The sequence below is a fragment of the Pipistrellus kuhlii genome, unplaced genomic scaffold (assembly GCF_014108245.1).
Source record: "Pipistrellus kuhlii isolate mPipKuh1 unplaced genomic scaffold, mPipKuh1.p scaffold_m20_p_118, whole genome shotgun sequence".
Taxonomy (NCBI): Eukaryota; Metazoa; Chordata; class Mammalia; order Chiroptera; family Vespertilionidae; genus Pipistrellus; species Pipistrellus kuhlii.
In genome coordinates, this window is record NW_023425425.1 from 240,968 (window position 1) to 261,397 (window position 20,430).

General features: G+C 49.3%; 1 protein-coding gene across 5 annotated transcripts in view; it reads right to left on the minus strand.

Moving 5' to 3' along the window:
• Positions 1–594: 594 nt before the first annotated feature.
• Positions 595–20,430, minus strand: part of CRYZL1 (crystallin zeta like 1) — a 30,052-nt gene continuing 10,216 nt past the window's right edge. For 2 of the 5 annotated variants that reach the window (XM_045579836.1, XM_036432761.2), the window contains exons 5-13: positions 19,197–19,241; positions 16,708–16,776; positions 8,384–8,517; positions 7,564–7,675; positions 7,029–7,127; positions 5,352–5,473; positions 3,839–3,944; positions 1,607–1,652; positions 595–725 (exon numbers count right to left, since the gene is read on the minus strand). In XM_045579836.1, the coding sequence (XP_045435792.1) occupies positions 626–725; positions 1,607–1,652; positions 3,839–3,944; positions 5,352–5,473; positions 7,029–7,127; positions 7,564–7,675; positions 8,384–8,517; positions 16,708–16,776; positions 19,197–19,241 (833 nt within the window). In that variant the 3' untranslated portion in view covers positions 595–625. Of the gene's footprint in view, positions 726–1,606; positions 1,657–3,838; positions 3,945–5,351; positions 5,474–7,028; positions 7,128–7,563; positions 7,676–8,383; positions 8,518–16,707; positions 16,777–19,196; positions 19,242–20,430 lie in introns of all 5 variants that reach the window. The other 3 variants (XM_036432763.2, XM_045579838.1, XM_045579837.1) reach the window with 3 other exon arrangements.

Genomic DNA, 20,430 nt, shown 5'->3' on the forward strand with positions numbered 1-20,430 from the left:
CCCCGTCTCCCGCGCGTGCGCCCTGGGCCGCCCCGCCCCCGTCTCCCGCGCGCGCGGGCGGACCCGCCGCCAGCCTGGAGGTGCGGGCGCCCCCTGGCGCCGCTGCGGGCGCGGCCCGGTCGCCGGGCGGGTGGCTGGAGCGGTGCCGCCGCACTCCCTGTGGACGGCGCGGTGACCGGCGGGGAAGGAGACGCGAAGCTGAGGGCGCAGTGACCGCAGCCGGCAAAGGCCTGGTGCCCGGCCGCCCTCGCCCCCCGCGGGACGGCCGCGGGCTGCGGGCCGGTCCCGGCGGCGGAGTGGACGGACACGCCGTCGGCAGGCCCGCGCCTACAGCGGACCCACAGAACACTAGTCTCTTCGCGGAAGGAAGGTTGGGACGGAGGAGGTACATAAACACGGGGACGAGGAGACTTCCAGAACATTCCCTTTAGGTGTTAATTACAGACGTACATTAACTTTTCAAAGCCTTTCCGGGCATTTGAAGTAAATAACCATCTTGTCTCAGCAGGAAGACATGCTTAAAAATGGAACAACTTGCTTTTATCTTCCTTGACGTTTCTCAGCAGTTTCCAGGGAAACTGCTTCGAATACAGGGAGGGCCGTCCCCCGAGCCCGAGCCCGGACGTCAGAACTGAACCACTTGCTTTTTCCCGGCCGGGCCTTCCTGGGCCGCCTCCATGGCCGCCCGGGCCTCGTGCAGGGCGACGGGCTCCGCCAGGCGCGGCCTGAGGGGGAAGCGGGAGAGAGAAGAGACGCTCAGGCTGGAAGCCGCTGCACCTCCCTCATTACAAGTGATACCAACTCGTCCATTGGTATGCCCACCATCAAAATACGTCAATTTTTTAAAATGTTTTTATTGATTTCAGAGCGACAGGGGAAGGGAGAGACCGAAACACCGACGTGAGCCAAAACCTGGGCGGGCTCCTCCTGCACGCCCCCTAGAGGGCACCCAGCCCCCAATCTGGCAGGTGCTCTGACCAGGAATTGAACCCTGGATCTGGGGTGCACAGGGCGACAACCAACTGCGGCACACCGGCCAGGACCGAAGTGGTTACATTTTAAAAGGGAAAAACGGCTCCCTCTTTTTGGTAAACAGATTAAAAATCGTTTAACTTTTCCCTCTTCTCAAGGTTGCTTTGGGAGGGGGATGACGTGGGTGTGGAATGGAGGGAGGGAAACTCAGGAGCCACTTGTATCTTTGGGAACACTTACTGGTGTGCCACAACACACAACTCTGAGACATGTTACCGCCTTCGGGTCTGGCTCAGTGGATAGAGTGGAGGCCTGGGGACCGAGGGGTCCCAGATTTGATCCCAGTCAAGGGCACGTGCCTGGTTGTGGTGCGGGCTCGATCCCCAATAGGGGGCGTGCAGGAGGCAGCAGATCAATGATCTCTCTCATTGATGTTTCTATCTCTACCTTCCTCTCTGAAATCAATAAAAAAAAGTTTTTGTTTTTTTTAAAGAGAAATTTTAAGGAGCAGCTATTTAAACAAAATAAAATATGGAGGCAATAGGTGTGCTGTGAAAGCTGAAACAAAAATGCCAGCCTTATCCCCTTGAGAACAGAAAAGTAAATCAGAACAATGATTTCGTATTCAGCGTACCTAAAAACACCAGTTGCTAACTTCTCCATCACATCTTTTAAGACACGTAGCTGGAAGAGTAGTTAAGGTGGCAAGTGAAAGACAGGTTTAAAGAAAAGCATTCAATCAGCTGGAGATGCTAGGCAGTTCACTTTAAAAAAATTTTCATACTCTCACAATTTAAAAATGGTTACAGAAATTGTGTAAACTGTCAAATTTCTCTAAAAAATAAAAAAGGGAAATGATATGAGAGTGGAGGTAACATAATAGAGCTAAACTCCTACAAACAAATGGTGAAAGAAGCAAGCCCCCTGCCTGTCCTAAGGAGTGACTAGGTGTTTCCCAGAAAGATGGTCATGGAGTGGTGTCAGGTTTCACTTAGTACCACTTAGTGACTTTGTTAAAAACACCATTTACTGTGGGTGCACATTTATTTAAGAAATGGCTATAGACTCCCAATTTGTGTGCAGGAAAGTTGATAAACTGTGTTGGTGTGACATATGCAACTAAGAGAGTCAGAAAATGAAAATTTTAAGAGATCTAGTCATTTAACTGAAATTTGAATAGTAGAATTGAAAGTGTAATTGCTAGTACTGGAGAATTGTTTATGACAATAATTGGAAGGAGAAGTCTATGTTAAATCACAAGCAGCAACACCTGGGAGAGGCTTGTGTAAGTGAGACTAAAGTCTGATTGAGGACTTCAGAAAATGTAAATTAAAAAATATAAACATAGACATTTTAAAGATTTTTTAAAGGACCTAAAGAATATGGATTTACTTATTCATACTATAAATTCTCTTTCTACTTCTGTTAATGAAATTGCCAACAGTATGCATAAGAGAGTATTTGTCATGTGTATTTTTGATTTTTGAAAATTTAACATTTCATTGAAACATGTTATGTGTCAGCATGGTCCAGGGGTTTGTTAAGTAGGTTTGAATCATCTCTGGTGGGGAAGAGAGGGCAAGTGAAAGAATTAAGTAACATGGGCAAAGCAGCCATCCTCTATTCTGACATGTAAAATTCAAAATATGCTATTGCTTTTAATACATGTTGTTCCTCTGTTGTTAATACGTAATGGTGTTCTTGATTACTATAATGTAATTGGACATTTAAGTTGCTTTAAATTGAAATTCCAACAAAATTCTTCTAGAAAGTTAAAGACTAACTTTATATTCTAAATTTAATAGGAAAATATTTAATCAGAAATAGCGAGTTACTAATACACTCGCTACATTAAGGGGCCTTTCCAGTTTTGAAATGTACTCTTTAAAACTCAACATATACAGCACAATGATGAAACCCTAGCTGAAGGCTCTGCACCCTCTGACTTGCTCGTAGGCAGGCTGCCCTTTGCACACATCACTCGTGGAATGACACGCTGAACGCCAAATGAGAGCCGGTGGAGGCAAGCACGGGGCTCTTCCTGCACGCACAAGGGCACTATTAAGTACAAGAACTTATTTTTATTTATTTATTATTATTATTATTATTATTATTTATTTATTTATTTTTACCAATTTCTTAAAGATTTTACCAAGAGCAGCTGCCTTTAGGACAGTCATCTTAGAAATAAAGGGTTTATTTGTAAGTTCACCTTGCTCTGAGGAGGCTTGGATCTTTCTTTTGGAACTGCTTTCATATTCTCATGAAAACTTTTCATTCCTTTTACTCAAAATAGATTTGGCTTCCTTTACCAGATTTGTCTCTGAGTAACTTCCATTTTAAAAATCAAACTCCTCTTCAGTTGATTTCTTAGCATTGGTAATCTTACAAACACCCCACAAACTCTTTAACTGAGGTATGTGTTCCAAAGGTTCTGCACAATGGAACCACCTTAGGTGTAAGAATGCCACCTCTCAGGGTGACGTGGAATTTCCATAATGCCAGGGCCAAACCAAGACAAACTTCCATGGAACTACAGCTATCTCCTATTCAGACACACGCAAGGCTGCCTGGGTACGATTCCAGTCCAGCCACTTGCTAGCGGAAGCTCTGGGCTTGTATTAATTAACCTGTCTACAACTCAGTTCCTTCACCTGTGAACTAGGAATGATAATACTACGCACATCTCAGAGGGTGGTTTTAATATGTAAGTAAATTAATCCGACCCAGCCTGTGGAACATTGTTTGACATGATCAATGAAAGTTAGCTGCTATTATTTATTATTGCCATTATTAAAGAACTTAATTATGATAATGCAAGGTAAATTTCAAGCCAGAAACTCAAGTCAGTAGAAAAAAAGGATATAAAGATACTTTCCTTGTTGTACATTTGACAAATTCCAAACTTCGTCATTAAGGAACGCCACTGTTGCTCCCTTGAGGAAGAGGCAGTGGCTATCTGGAGGGTCCAGCTTGGACAGAATGCACAAAGACTGATCAACACTGAGGTTAACAGCAGAAGGAGGACTAGTATCTTGAGCCAGAAAAATTCCACACCAATTAAATAATACCCAAATCATAAATGACCAGCACACAAACTTAATAACAACATGTGAATCATGTTTCCTTTTGCATTTCATTCTCCCAAATGATGAAACAGCAAGATCAGATGCAAGGCCAAACCAGAATCCTGATGGTGGAGAAGTAGAGTGTGTGTGTGTTAGATTTCTGGCTGCTACTTCCCAGTCATTTTCATGAGGATGTCAGAAAATCATGAAGACTGGTATATGAAAATTATGGCATTTGCACATCAACCATGATAAAAATATTTAATTTCAATTTTGTTAAGAAATGTACTTTTGGGAGAAAGTGTATATCCTATTCTATATGATAAAAGCCTAATATGCAAATTAATCAAATGGCAGAACGACTGGTTGCTATTATGCACACTGACCGCCAGAGGGCAGATGCTCAACACAGGAGCTGCCCCCTGTTGGTCAGTACGGTCCCACAGGGGGCCTGCTGCTCAGCTAGAAGCCAGGTCTCTGCTGGTAAGTGCAGCGGCAGGGATGGGAGCCTCTCCTGCCTCCGAGCAGTAAGGAGCAGCGAGGAGGCGGGTGGTAAGGAGCTAGGGTCCTGGACTGCAAGAGGGATGTCTGACTGCTGGCTTAGGCAGACATCCCTGAGGAGTCCCAGACTGCGAGAGGGTGCAGGCCGGGCTGAAGGACCCACCCCCAGTGCACGAATTTTGTGGACTGGGCTTCTAGTATACATATATATACATATGTGTGTGTGTGCGCGCGCGCGCATATACATGTATATATGTATATATAAATACATATATACACACAATTATAGCATATTCCAATTAGAACATAGTTAGGAAATTGTGATAATTTTGTATAGAAATATTTTGCTAAGTTTATGTCAAAGTTTGTTACTAAGAAAAAATCCTTACTCTGGCTTGGTTGGTTGGAGCATTGGCCCATATACCAAAAGGCTGCAGGTTTGATCCCCAGTCAGACATATACGGGAGGCAACTAATTGATGTTTCTCTTTCACATCAATATTTCTCTCTTTCCCTTCCTCTCTCTCTCAATAAAAAAAATAAAACATATCCTTGGGTGAGGATTAAAAAAGTCCTATTTTTGAAATAGTATTAAGTACAGAAGTCACTGCTAAATAAGTTAAAGGAACGCCTCTGCTAGGCACTGTTTCAACATTTTGGCTAACATGTAACTAAAGTGTAAAAACTACCTTTCTTTAAAAAGTAGGGTATACTTCAGAATTCACACAAATTTAGCAAAAGACTCAGGCATTGTTCCCTGTCAGCTGTGCGCTTCTGGCAGAATAGTCATCTTTCTTGTTTCTAGTCATACCTGCAGGTTTTCCTCTGTCGTCACCCAGTGGCCTCCGACACCCAGGAGTGAGAGGATGTCATGCTTATGTGGCAGGAGTTGTAATTTTACAGCTGGTTCATCATCTTTACTATACAGTCTCACTTACGAGGGAATAGTTTTAAAAAAAGAGAGTAGAGAAATATATATTTTAGTCATCTGATAAAAATTTATTCTTCAAACAAGTTCTCTTTTTAATGTAGGAATGAGGAAGCATTTTTTAAGAAAAAGTCAACACAATGTATTCAGACACCTTAAAAATATATTTTTGCATTATAACTGGTCATAACCTCCAGATTTAATTATAAGTGAAATAACCAAAGATAAAAGTGTTTTTCGCCCCTAGCTGGGTTGGCTCAGTAGATAGAGCACTGGCCCTTGGACAGAGGGTCAAGTGTTTGGTTCTGGTCAAGGGTGCGTACCTCCGTTGCAGATCCCTGTTGCAGACCCCCAACCAGGCATGTGTGGAAGGCAACCAATGGATGTATTTGTCTCACATCGATGTTTCTCTCTCTGTGTCTCTCCCCCTTTCCTTCCACTCTCTAAAAATCAATGGAAAAATATCCTCAGGTTGGGATTAACAAAAAAACAACAAAAAGTAAAACAACTACAAAGAAAGTCTTTTTTTCATTTGAGAACCAGGGAAGGTAATCAACAGGTAACTAAGTCTGATGGTTTTAACCGTAACTTCAGTTGCTTGATACTTTGGGAAAAGTTGACCCCTGATTAAGGAATGCTTAAATTCAAGAAGGTCTTACTTGGACATAATTATTGAAATGTCAACTTGAAAAGCTAACGAAAGTATACATTCGCTTCCACTGAAAGGTTTTCTGGTAGTTAATTTAAAATCCTGAAATTCTGGCAAATAGAAACACATACGATGGCCATATGCAGCTGTATTCACCTATGATTCTCATAGTAGAGGACAAATTCTAATGAAGTGTATGCAGAATGCCTTTGCAGATTGTAAAATCTACCCTATAGGTGAGACCCACTACCTAACTGTACAATTAGGTGCTAAACAACCAAACCGCACAGCGGGTGAAAGTGGAACAGAATTATCTTCGTTTTCCAAATAGACACTGTATGTCACCCATCCAGTAGAGGGCCGGATATAGCCAAGTGACTGCATAAGCAGCTGGCTGAGACGAGACTACTGTGCATCATGTAGGACCGTGGAAGAGAGCATGCTTGTAGGTTCTTGTAGGGATACTTCAGCTCTAGTGCCTATGCTCTCTCTTCCAGACAGTTTACGGGATAAAACAAAGAAATGCCAATTTGAATATGAAAGTTTAAAAGAAACCCAAAACTAAACAGCAATTTAAAAAATACGTTAAAAACTATTTCCTGGGGAAAATATGTATTTTTAAAATATATATATTGTTATTGACTGCAGAGAGGAAGGGAGAAGGAGAGAGATAGAAACATCAATGATGAAAAAGAATCAATCATTGATTGACTGCCTTCTGTATGCACCAAACTGGGGATTGAGCCTGCAACCCGGGCATGTGCCCTTGACCAGAATTGAACCTGGAACTCTTCAGTCTGCAGGCCACTGCTCTACCCACTAAGCAACGCCAGCTAAGGCTATTTTGTTATTCCTAAAATTCAGCCATCATACTAAAATTACACAGACTACTAATTTAGTAAAGCACCCACCTCCAGCATCCAGGACAATGTCTACGCCCAGGCCACCTGTTTCTTCCAAACAGCTCTCAGCAACGTGGGCTTTCCCACTGGACACGTCGATCACTCGGGCTGTAAGGACAGGAAGCCAGCTCTGTACTGCTCTGTGGTTGTCCCCACACGTCAGAGGAAAAGAGCACACATCTGACCTTCGAAATGATTAACTGGTTCAGACAATTACTGAATCCAAATACACTTTTTTCTCATCTAACTGATATTGGTAAGGATCAATTTAAAGGAAGGGATTGACATATTCAATACACTGATTTATTGACTAAACCAAAGAGGCACCAGGTATTTCTAAATTGTTTCAAAGTTCACCTTATTCCAACTTGGCTAAGTTGATAACAATGGGACAAAGAAGAAGAAAATATTGAAAAAATGTAGGTTTAAAAAACAAAAAAATTCATTAAAACTATTAGACTTAGCACAGACACTAAGTGCATTTTAAAAGGGGCTACGCCTTCAGAGTTTGGTTTTAAAGTCTTTGTTGTGTAGGTTTACCCACCGAGAGCAGGCCTGAGTCCTTCAAGGTACTGCCTGTCTTCAGGGCTGCCCGCCGTGGAGATCACTCTGGCCCCTCGGTGGTGTGCCAACTGAATAGCGATGGTCCCAAGTGCCTGTGGGAAAACAGACACAGGGCAGAGGCACCGCTCAGTCCTTTACAGGCTGGTCAGTAAAGGGTCAGACGGTGGTGCTTTAGTATATTTTTAAATGTTACTTGACAGCAAAAGGAAAAAATACGGACAAGTTTAGTAGGATTAACCGTCTGATGGGCTTTCCTCCTCAGAAGGGGGGCAGAGAGCCGTGTGGGCCACGTGCTCTCACCCTGTCTGACCAGAGCAGTGCTTCCAAGGCTGGAGGCGAGTGAGAAAGCGGCCTTGGGGTGAGAAAGCGGCCTGTAAGGATCTTTATGTGTTTGCTGTTGGTGTAGTTATTTTTTTGATGATGCATGTAAAATGTTTAAATTAGCACTTATTTGAATCTATAAATGCAGCGCCTTGCTAACATGTGTAATGTGAGGGGTATGATGGGAAATTGGTAGGGAGATCTGAGGTATGGCTTCAGAGACTTCATGAGCCATTCGGGCTTTGTGTAACTGGCATGAAAAAGTCTGTTTGCTGTTGTAATTACTAGCACATTCAAAGAAGAAACACATCAAGTCTAACTTATCTCTATGGATAAAAGCTGCTTATTTTCACAAAATAGGAATTTGGTAAAAAATATAAAAATCAGTGAGTAAGCTCCTGGCAGACTTGTTAATAATGGGCGGCCCTGCCCTGCGTTTGCTGTGTGTGGCTGTCTGTGGACACACCGTCAGCACCTACACTGGCTCCATCCATGACCAGCACCCACTTCCCGGGGGCGAGCCGAGCCAGGTAATGCAGAGCCGTGTAGGCGCGCACGCCGTCCCGGACGGTCCCAGCGGCTTCTGTCCACGTCACTTTTTCTGGCTTGTGAACTGCCACAAAGAACAGGAAACAGCCCGTTAGCAAGTCCCGTGGGTCCGGGCTCCTGGTCTGGGCAGGAGCTCCCCTGGGCCACCATGCCCCCCAGGCCCTGGTCCTGGCCTGCACCGGCCCCGGCCCCGGCGTAAGCCCTCACCCACAGCCTCTCCCCGCCGGAGGCCACACGCTTTTTAGGTTGGGATATGACTGACATCAGCGGTCACCACCATCCTAACTTAGTTTCTTACTTGCTTCCATAGTTCAGTACTCAAGTATTTATTCCTAAATGTAGTGTAACTTAGCTCTGTCTGGTTTACACTTCCGCTAAAGGCCGTCACACCCATATGCATTATTCCCTGCCTTGCTTTTATGCTCAGCATTGTTGTTAGCCACACCTTCTTTCGGTTATCTGTTCTCCAGGGAAGAACAGCTGTGGTTCCAGTGTGGGGCACTGTGAACAGCTGTGGGGAAAGATGGCGTTACCAGGCGTTACCAGGCGCACACGCTTCCTCCCGGCTGTGAGCTGAGGAGCAGGATCCCAGGCCCTGCATTACCTGCGACTTCCCCACCCGCCCGAAGGGCCGGGTAAGTCTCCCCTCCACACTGAGGGGCAGGTACGGGGGAGAGGGCTGCTGTGCTGTGAGAAGGCATGAAAACAGCAAGACGTACTAAGCGAATGAGGACGTAACCAGTCATGTGCTACCAGCCTTGTACTGTCGGCCTCCTTGGGGCCGTGGCATTAGCGGACATTTCTACCATCCAGTGTGTGTGGAGGCCTCTTCCTCTGACTTCAGTTTGCTTTTCCCCAATACTGATGAAGCTGAGCATCTTTCCATGTTTCCTGGCCAATTGTTCAAGTGTTTTATCAGCTTTTCTTTTTCTTATTAATTATAGGAATTTTTATGTATTCTAAATGAATTATTTATGCATTGTAAATACTATTTTCAACTTTATAGCTTCTCTTTTCAATCTTTTTAAGTATCTTTGAAAAATAGAAACATATCAGAATGATCTTTTAAAAACATAAATAACATCCTAACACTTCTCTGCTTAGAAGTCATAAATGGCTTTCCACTGCATTGGGAACAAAATGCAAACTTCTAATACAACTTATTTTTACTTTAAAAAATTTTAAATTTATTGCCGAAACTGGTTTGGTTCAGTGGATAGAGCGTCAGCCTGCAGACTGAAAGGTCCCAGGTTCGATTCCGGCAAGGGCATGTACCTTGGTTGCGGGCACATCCCCAGTGAGGGGTGTGCGGGAGGCAGCTGATCGATGTTTCTAACTCTCTATCCCTCTCCCTTCCTCTCTGTAAGAAATCAATAAAAAATAAATAAATTTATTGATTTTGAGAGAGAGAGACAGAAACATGAATTTGTTGTTCCACTTATTTCTGCATTCATTGGTTGATTCTTTTTTTTTTTTTTTTTTTTTTTTTTTTAAATCAATCTTTATTGTTCATATTATTACACAGGTTCCTCGTTTCTTCCCCCCTCCACCAGGTTCCCACCCCACCCTCTGCCCCCTCATCCTCATCCATTGGTGCACAGTTTATGTTCAGTCTCTTCCTCCCTCCCTTTCCCCGATAGTAAATCCCTTTTCAGATAGCAAATCTGTTACTTAGCATTTTCTCATATCAATAATACCTCCACATGCCCAATGATACACTTCACACAAAAGACATTTCCAAATAGGTCAACCAGCCTCATCCAGGCCCCACCCAAGGCACTCACAGATCAACACCCCAGTGCTATACTAACTCAACACATCCAGATTTAAGCCTTCATCACTTGATTCAACAGACCCTCAAGTTCCCGCAAAAGTTTCCAGCCATGTCTGAGAGGCAGCCGTGGGGCAGGGGCAGGTGAGGAGCGAGCTGTTTTGGGCCAGGCTGCTCCGGGCCTGGCCTCTGTTGCTCTGGTTTGTTCCACAACCAGCTGCTCCGTGTCTGGTCACTGCCGCTCCTGACCCAGTTGCTCTGGACTTGGCTGTTGCTGCTACAGGCCTGGCCACACCCGACTCGGCTGCTCTGGGCCCAATTGCTCCGGGCCCGGCCGCTCCGGGCCTGGCCGCTCCCAGCCTGACAGCCGCTGCTCCGGGCCTGGCCGCACCGGACCCGGCTGCTCCGGGCCTGGCCGCTCCCAGCCTGGCAGCCGCTGCTCCAAGCCTGGCCGCTCCCAGTCTGGCAGCCACTGCTCTGGGCCTGGCCACACCAGACCCGGCTTTTCCAGGCCTGGCCGCTCCCAGCCTGGCAGTTGCTGCTCTGGGTCTGGTCACTGCCACTCCCCACCTAGTTGCTCTGGACTTGGCTGTTGCTGCTACAGACCTGGCCACACCCGACCCAGCTGCTCTGGGCCCGGTTGCTCCGGGCCCGGCCACTCCGGGCCTGGCTGCTCCCAGCCTGTCAGCTGCTGTTCCTGGCCTGGCCGCACCAGACCCGGCTGCTCCGGGCCTGGCCGCTCCCAGCCTGGCAGCCTCTGCTCCGGGCCTGGCCACACCAGACCCGGCTGTTCCGGGCCTGGCCGCTCCCAGCATGGCAGTCGCTGCTCCGGGTCTGTTCACTGCCGCTCCTGACCTAGTTGCTCTGGACCTGACTGTTGTTGCTACAGGCCTGGCCACACCTGACCCAGCTGCTCTGGGCCCGGTTGCTCCGGGCCCGGCCACTCCGGGCCTGGCTGCTCCCAGCCTGTCAGCCGCTGCTCCTGGCCTGGCCGCACCAGACCCGGCTGCTCCGGGCCTGGCCGCTCCCAGCCTGGCAGCCGCTGCTCCGGGCCTGGCCGCACCAGACCCGGCTGCTCCGGGCCTGGCCGCTCCCAGCCTGGCAGTTGCTGCTCCGGGTCTGGTCACTGCCACTCCCGACCTAGTTGCTCTGGACTTGGCTGTTGCTGCTACAGGCCTGGCCACACCCGACCCGGCTGCTCTGGGCCCGGTTGCTCCGGGCCCGGCCACTCCGGGCCTGGCTGCTCCCAGCCTGTCAGCCGCTGCTCCTGGCCTGGCCGCACCAGACCCGGCTGCTCCGGGCCTGGCCGCTCCCAGCCTGGCAGCCGCTGCTCCGAGCCTGGCCACTCCCAGCCTGGCAGGCACTGCTCCGGGCCTGGCCGCACCAAACCCGGCTGCTCCGGGCCTGGCCGCTCCCAGCCTGGCAGTCGCTGCTCCGGGTCTGGTCACTGCCACTCCCCACCTAGTTGCTCTGGACTTGGCTGTTTCTGCTACAGGCCTGGCCACACCCGACCCGGCTGCTCTGGGCCCGGTTGCTCCGGGCCCGGCCGTTCCGGGCCTGGCTGCTCCCAGCCTGTCAGCCGCTGCTCCGAGCCTGGCCACTCCCAGCCTGGCAGCCACTGCTCCGGGCCTGGCCGCACCAGACCCGGCTGCTCCGGGCCTGGCCGCTCCCAGCCTGGCAGTTGCTGCTCTGGGTCTGGTCACTGCCACTCCCGACCTAGTTGCTCTGGACTTGGCTGTTGCTGCTACAGACCTGGCCACACCCGACCCGGCTGCTCTGGGCCCAGTTGCTCCGGGCCCGGCCACTCCGGGCCTGGCTGCTCCCAGCCTGTCAGCCGCTGCTCCTGGCCTGGCCGCACCAGACCCGGCTGCTCCGGGCCTGGCCGCTCCCAGCCTGGCAGCCGCTGCTCCGAGCCTGGCCACTCCCAGCCTGGCAGCCACTGCTCCGGGCCTGGCCGCACCAGACCCGGCTGCTCCGGGCCTGGCCGCTCCCAGCCTGGCAGTCGCTGCTCCGGGTCTGGTCACTGCCACTCCCCACCTAGTTGCTCTGGACTTGGCTGTTACTGCTACAGGCCTGGCCACACCCGACCCGGCTGCTCTGGGCCCGGTTGCTCCGGGCCCGGCCACTCCGGGCCTGGCCGCTCCCAGCCTGGCAGCCACTGCTCCGGGACTGGCCGCACCAGACCCGGCTGCTCTGGACCCAGTTGCTCCAGGCCCGGCTGCTCCGAGCCTGGCCGCACCTGGGCTGGATGCTTTGGGCTTGGCTTCTGCTGTTCTGGGCCTGGCTGCTCCCAACCCGGCTGCTCTGGGCCTGGCTTCTTCGGGCCCGGCCACTCCGGGTCTGGGTGTTCCTGGACTGGCCACCCTGGGCTTGGCCGCCTCTGCCTCAAGCCTGGCTGCCACTGCCCCAGGTCTGGCTGCTCCAGTGCTGGCTATTGATGCTCTGGTTCTGGCTGCTGCTGCTCTGAGGCCTGGCCACTGCTGCTCCGGGCCCGGCTGCCACTGCCTTGTGCCTGGGTACTCTAGGTCTGGTCGCCGCTGTTCCAACATTCTGTCCCTTTTTCTTTCTTTCTTACTTTCTTTTTTTTTTTAAAACGCATTTATGTTGCAATGTTGGCTGGTGAGTTGAGTTCTGACTTAGTCTTTGATTTTTCAAGATATTCTTTGCATTCTTTCTTAAGTAATTTTACTATCATTTGCTCTCACTTGATTTCTTCACATTGAGAACTTCTATTGTTTCTTCCTTCCCGTCCTGGAATCTCAGCAGGTTGGCCTGTGGCACCCCTTTGTTCTCCGCGGGCTCCTGCGCTGCTTCAGCCTGTCGCTGGGGTTGGCGCCGCCCAGGAAGCATCCCCGGTCCTTGGCTCTGTTGCCTGCGCTCAGCGGTCGAGGGCTCAGGGGCACCCCCCCCCCTGGAGGCCCCGTCGCCCGGCTCCTTGCTGGCACCCGGCTGGCAGGTGTCCAGCGGGGGCTCCTGCTCCTCGTCACGATCCTCCAGTCTGGAGCTTTCTTTCTCTCTCCCGCTAGGGGAGTCCAGGATCAGAGTTAACAGACTGTCCTCTGCGCGCAGTGTGCGCGACTCCGGGGGCTCGGCCTTTCGCTGCGCTCCCAGGACTCCACCTCACAGCCCCGTCTCCCCCTGCCCAGCCTGGGTCCCCAGGGACTGGCCCAGACCGGGAGTTCGGGGCGGTCCGGTCTGAGGCTCAGCGCCGCCGGAGGCTTTGTTTCTTCTGGCTAGGGTAATCCAGCATCAGAGTCAACATTCAGTCCTCTGCGCACAAAGCGCGCGACTCCGGGGGCCCCCGCCTTTCGTTTTTCCCCTGGGATTCAGCCTCCCAGCCCCGTCTCCCCCTGCCGGAGCCTGGGTCCCCAGAATCTGGCCCATAATGGGGCTCAGCGCTGCCAGTTCGGGGGTTCAGCCCAGGCTGGGGGTTTCATTTCCTTCCTGCTAGGGAACGCCAGGCAGCACCCAGCCCTCTCCTCCTCTCCGGCTGCGACCTCTCGGTGCGCGCGAACGTGCGAGCGCGCAGCATGTCTCCGTACCTTAGGCTCTTTTTTCAGCTCCTCTGACTTTCCCTCTGGCTTTCTCCCACCTTCCTATTGTAGAGTTTTCAGTCAGTCGACCACCTGTAGGTCTGGGCAATGTCCACTCTACATTTTAGTTGTATTCCATTGAAATTGTTGTGAGCTGCTGCGGTTAGGCGTCTACCCGAGCAGCCATCTTGGATCCTCCCTGAGACCTCCATTGGTTGATTCTTATATGTGCCCTGACCAGGGGATCAAACCTGTAACCTTTGCATTGGTTAGGATGACACCCTACCCAAGTGAGCAACCCAGCCAGAGAGCTGACCATCAAGCTGCTCCTCGTGTTTCATTATTTGCTTTTTGTTTTGTCTTTATTTTGTACACTGAATGTGATCTTAACACAGTCCAGTCTCTACCAGCTCTTTTAAATAGTTTTCCTGTAATGCCAACAGTCCTAATTGCTTTTACCAACAACTAGTGCCCTCTAGTGGGGAAGCCAAGTATACCATGTTGAAAATGTTACAACAGACAAGCAAGGCATTAAAACAGCAAAACATAAGCTATTATAATTAGCATGCAATTAATCATGTGCTACATAACTAAGTTTGTCACCAGTGGTCACATATATGACGGTGGGATCATATAGGATCACATAAAATTATAATGGAGTGAAAAATTCCTATTTCGTGGTGACCTCTTATAAAACCCATTCCTCACGTTGTGATGCTGGAGTAAACAAACCTAGCACACTGCCAGTTATATAAAAGCACAGCACAGCCCTGGCTGGTGGCTTAGTGGTTAGAGCACCGACACAGGGACCTATGGGCTTCAGGTTTGATTCCCCGTCAAGGGCATGTACCTTGGTTTGTTTTTGGCCTCAGTGGGAGGTTCGTGTGAGAGGCAGCCAATTGATGGGACTCCCTCCTGTCGATGTCTCTCTCTTTCTCTTCCTCTCTCTCTCAAACTCCACCTCTCTAAAAATCAATGGAAAAATATCCTCAGGTAAGGATTAAAAAAAAATCAGATTCAGTAATGGTTGAATAACCCTTTAAATATATTAAAAACCACAGACTCCTGTACTTTAAATGGGTGCAATGTATGGTATGTGGGGTAAATCTGACTGACAGGACAAGTGTGCATCCTTTTAGCCAGATTTTGACAGACCCTGATTCCTGCTCTGCCTTTAAATTCCAAAAGATGGAAGAAGCACAGCACATACAATGTGAGTACACCATACTGGGCGATGGTAACAGCTATGGTACTGGTGTAGCTGTTTGCCATTTTTTATTGTTACTTTGGGGTGAACTCTTTCTCCATATAAAAAAATTGCTGTAACAGAATGCTGTGTACGCCTGCAGCAGCCTCACACACCGCGTGCTTACCATGCCCCTAGTGGCAGCATTTACCTGTGCTTGAGGCCATCTCATGCTGTGTACGGTAACGTGCTGTGGGCTTGCCGCCCAGGAGCCATGGCTGCCTCACCACACAGCCCAGGTGTGGAGGAGGCTGTGCTGTCTGGTGTGGAAGCCTTTAGGATGTTCCTGTGACAGTGAACTTGCCTAAGGCCTCATTTCTCAGGCTGTATCCCTGCTGTGAAGTGGTGCATGCCTATATTAATTTATTTTATTTTTAAAAATATATTTTATTGATTTTTTTACAGAGAGGAAGGGAGAGGGATAGAGAGCTCGAAACATTGATGAGAGAATCAGCTGCTTCCTGCACACCCCCTACTGGGGATGTGCCTACAACCAAGATACATGCCCCTGACAGGAATTGAACCGGGACCCTTTCGTCCGCAGGCTGACGCTCTATCCACTGAGCCACACCAGTTTCGGCATGACTATAATTAATTTATCTGCGACCATGTGGCTAACAGCTTGAGTGTTAGACATTCTGGACATATAGGGCTGATGTACAGACAGGCCATCTTGGGGGCACTTAGGTTCCTCTAACAGTGCCTGTTTAATTTACATACAAGTTACTTATATGGAATTTTGGGGGACAGATTCCACCTTAATAATTGGGATTACCATTTTCATTAAAAAATCAAACAAGTGGTCCTTAAAAAATACTAACAGTAATAAAATTATATTTAAGGTCAATAGCTCTGGAATTGCATTGTTAGGTAATGCTGAATTTCCTAATGCTTTTGTACCAGTTTACACTCTTATGTGCCTAAGAGGTCCCATTGCTGCACATCCTTGCTGAGCCTGGAAAGGTCAGATCTATAACACTGTCCATCCTGTGGGAATATAATGACATCGCTAAGTGGTTTTAATTTGCTTTCCCCTGATTGCTAAGGAAATGGCTTCATGCAGTATGTCTGTGTTTATATTTATTATAAATACTTAAGTGATTACTATAAGAAAAGTTAAAAATGTACATTTCACTTAAACTGAACACTTATCAAAATATATCAGCAATAGAAACCAAAGACAAGTGTTCTTGGTTTCTTTCCTGTCTCAGACTCTACATGGATTTTCTAGATTTAAAAATAATTTTATTGATTGATTTTCGAGAGAGACATTGATTTGTTGTCCCACTTATTTATGTATTCATTGGCTGGTTCTTGTATGTGCCCTTAGTGGAGACTGAACCTGCAACTTGGGCATACTGGGATGACGCTCTAACCAACGGAGCTAGCTGGCCTGGTTTAAAGTAAATTTTAAATTAACATTTCTAATTTCAATTACTAACCAAGCATAAAAGTAAATTTTTTTTAAACTAGGAATATAATTTTAGAGATAGAAACTTCTTTTCATGTCTCTAAGCAGGAGCTGTGTGAATGAAACTTAAAGGTCTCTGTACGGTTTAGTATGAGCATACATTTTATGGTATTAAATTATGAAGACCAGCCAACAGTTATTTCCTGTGTACACTCACAGCAGACACAGAGAAATGACAGTGTTACTACACACAGCGCAGTGAGTTACTGAGCGCCAGCCGAACCGCCACCTACCCAAGTAGTGCTCATGCGCTCGCACGACTTCACAGAGTCCGGGGTCTTCGGAGTCCAGGGGCAAGATTCCTGAAAGGTAAAGGCACACCTAAGGGAATGGTCTCCAAATGGATGGCGAGAGGCAGTAGCCGTCTGACTCTTGTGAATGAGTTCTGAGGGAGACGAGTGGTCCCCAGGGCAGGGAGGAGGGAGACCAGGGGTCCCAGGGCAGGGAGGAGGGAGACCAGGGGTCCCAGGACAGGGAGGAGGGGGACCAGGGGTCCCAGGACAGGGAGGGGGTGGACCAGGGGTCCCAGTGCAGGGAGGAGCGGGACCAGGGGTCCCAGTGCAGGGAGGAGGGGGACCAGTGGTCCCAGTGCAGGGAGGAGGGGGACCAGGGGTCCCAGTGCAGGGAGGAGGGAGACCAGGGGTCCCCAGTGCAGGGAGGAGGGAGACCAGGGGTCCCCAGTGCAGGGAGGAGGGGGACCAGTGGTCCCCAGGGCAGGGAGGAGGGAGACCAGTGGTCCCCAGTGCAGGGAGGAGGGAGACCAGGGGTCCCCAGTGCAGGGAGGAGGGAGACCAGGGGTCCCAGGGCAGGGAGGAGGGGGACCAGTGGTCCCCAGTGCAGGGAGGAGGGAGACCAGGGGTCCCCAGTGCAGGGAGGAGGGAGACCAGGGGTCCCAGGGCAGGGAGGAGGGAGACCAGGGGTCCCAGGGCAGGGAGGAGGGAGACCAGTGGTCCCCAGTGCAGGGAGGAGGGAGACCAGGGGTCCCCAGGGCAGGGAGGAGGGAGACCAGTGGTCCCCAGTGCAGGGAGGAGGGAGACCAGTGGTCCCCAGTGCAGGGAGGAGGGAGACCAGGGGTCCCCAGTGCAGGGAGGAGGGGGACCAGGGGTCCCAGTGCAGGGAGGAGGGGGACCAGTGGTCCCCAGTGCAGGGAGGAGGGAGACCAGTGGTCCCCAGTGCAGGGAAGAGGGAGACCAGTGGTTCCCAGTGCAGGGAGGAGGGAGACCAGTGGTCCCCAGTGCAGGGAGGAGGGAGACCAGTGGTCCCCAGGGCAGGGAGGAGGGAGACCAGTGGTCCCCAGGGCAGGGAGGAGGGAGACCAGTGGTTCCCAGTGCAGGGAGGAGGGGGACCAGTGGTCCCCAGTGCAGGGAGGAGGGGGACCAGGGGTCCCCAGTGCAGGGAGGAGGGGGACCAGTGGTCTCCAGTGCAGGGAGGAGGGAGACCAGTGGTCCCCAGTGCAGGGAGGAGGGGGACCAGGGGTCCCAGTGCAGGGAGGAGGGAGACCAGTGGTCCCCAGGGCAGGGAGGAGGGGGGCCAGGGGTCCCAGTGCAGGGAGGAGGGGGACCAGTGGTCCCCAGTGCAGGGAGGAGGGGGACCAGTGGTCCCCAGTGCAGGGAAGAGGGAGACCTTAGGAACGGGGAAGGGAAGACCTTAGGAACATGACACCACCCGGGCTCTCTCTCTTTCCTTTTCTCCTTTCCTGGCTCCTGGGAGGCTGGGAAGACGATGGCTGATCTACCTCAGGCAGGTCAGTCTTGAGGACCTAGGTTCCTCACTAAAGGTGGCCCTGATGCCCAGCTGCCTGCCATGCTGGGGTGGCACAGCGATTGTCAGCACTGGTCCCGGACCCTGATGGTCTGTGAGGTCCGAGAGGTTGGAGATGGCTGGTCTAGGAGATACCTCCGTGCTCCCAGTGGAATTCCTTCTCCTTGAGCTCGTCTGGCTTTATGTGGGGCTTTTACAAACAGAATATTGAGCAATAGTGACACTGACCTCTTGGCCAGATAAAAAAGATAAGACAGAAAAAATTAATTCTTCAAGAAAATACATGCCAAAGGCAGTATCGTAAGCAGCTAACGGAAACATTCCGACAAATCTATTCTTAACGCCTCAAGCATGCCAGAAAGTTAACCATTTCCTAAATTCACATGAATATCTTTCTATGGATATTTCATTTGGAGAAATGGTAATTTTAAAGACTAGTACTAAAGTCATACTTTATGTCTGTGTGATGGTCTAGTTCTAGGATTTATGTAAAGTGTGTGTGTGTGTGCGCGCACGCAAAATAGTATTAATTATGGGTTTTAAAAAGATAGCAAATGAAATGTTACCAGTAAATTCTAGTTTTACAGGAATAAGAGGGAGAGGCCCCATAAAATTCAAGTTGAGGTGCAGAGGGAGCTTCTGTAGAGCAGGTTGGTCATGCAGATGACCTATGACCTTTCTCCAGAGCTTTTGGTCTGGCCGTAGACTGAGGTCTTACCAGCAAAGGGCTGTGCCAAGCACAGTAACAGCTATGTCCTTCTTTTTACCTCTGCTACTGTTCTCCACCAAACACGGAAACCTTTCCCATGTTCTGCTACTGAGCTCAAACTCCCAATTCTCTTCATCAATGGACTTTTGAGAGCAAATTCCAAAAATTGGGAAAGTTTTTATATATGAAGCAAGGTCACAATAAACAATTGTACAGAGAAAAGAAGGGATGATAGTATAATAGACAACTTACCGACTACTTCATCACCAGGTTGAAAGAATGATACCTTACTTCCAACTAAAGCATAGAGAAAATTAATAATATTATGAGGTTATTAAATATAATTCTTATTTAACTATTAAAAGAAAACGATCCACAGATTTATAAAAAGTTACCAACTCAGAGAAAAGGCCAAGAATGTGCAGGACATTTTGATGGTCTATAGAGACTGTTGGATAGAACACTTCAAATTTGGATTCTCATCCTGGCCAGGTTGCTCAGTGGTTAGAACATCATTCCACTATGCCAAGGTTTGAGGTTTGATTCTTGGTTTGGGCACAAACAAGATCCAACCAATGAATGCATAAGTAAGTGGCACAACAAATTAATATTGCTCTCTCTCAATCAGTAATTTTTTAAAAAAATAATAGATTCTTTACAAATTTTTCTACAAAATCTGGGCCATGTGGCTGTTGACAGCATAGAGAAGAATGACTCTCTATTTAGGATTAAGGAATAAAGGAAAACAGCCCACCTTTGAGCTTAAACCACACACTGCTCACTAGGTATCTCCAGGGGATATCACTCAGGTACCTGAGCTCAGCAACATAAACTCCCCGCCTTCCTCCCAGTAGAATCCTCTTCCTTACAATTGGTGGCACTCATCAATCCTTGGCTTAGCCAGAATCCGGAGTCACTCCTGGCTCCTGCCTGTTTCTGACGCCCCTGTCCCAGGCAGTTACTAAGCCATGCTGACTTACTGCCTCCGTATTTCTTGTATATGTACGCCTTCTTCACCTGTGCCCAATGCCTCGATTGCAGACTCCGTCGTCTCCTGGCTGTTGGTCTACAACCCAACCAGCCCTCCCACCTTCCCGAGAGCCTGGGCTGCCTGCAAGCTGCCCTTCATGTGGCTGCTGCTAACCTCCCGAGAACCCAGGCTGACGTCGGAGGCGCTACGTGGGCCTGGCCCTGCCTACCCTCATGCCTCGTTCGCCCCATTTCCTTTTTAAATATATTTTATTGATTTTTCACAGAGAGGAAGGGAGAGGGACAGAGAGCTAGAAACATCGATGAGAGAGAAACATTGACCAGCTGCTTCCTGCACACCCCTACTGGGGATGTGCCCGCAACCAAGGTACATGCCCTTGACCAGAATCGAACCTGAGACCTTTCAGTCCGCAGACCGACACTCTATCCACTGAGCCAAACAGGTTTCGGCCCCATTTCTTTTTAATCCTCATCTGAGGATTTTTTTTTTTTTTTA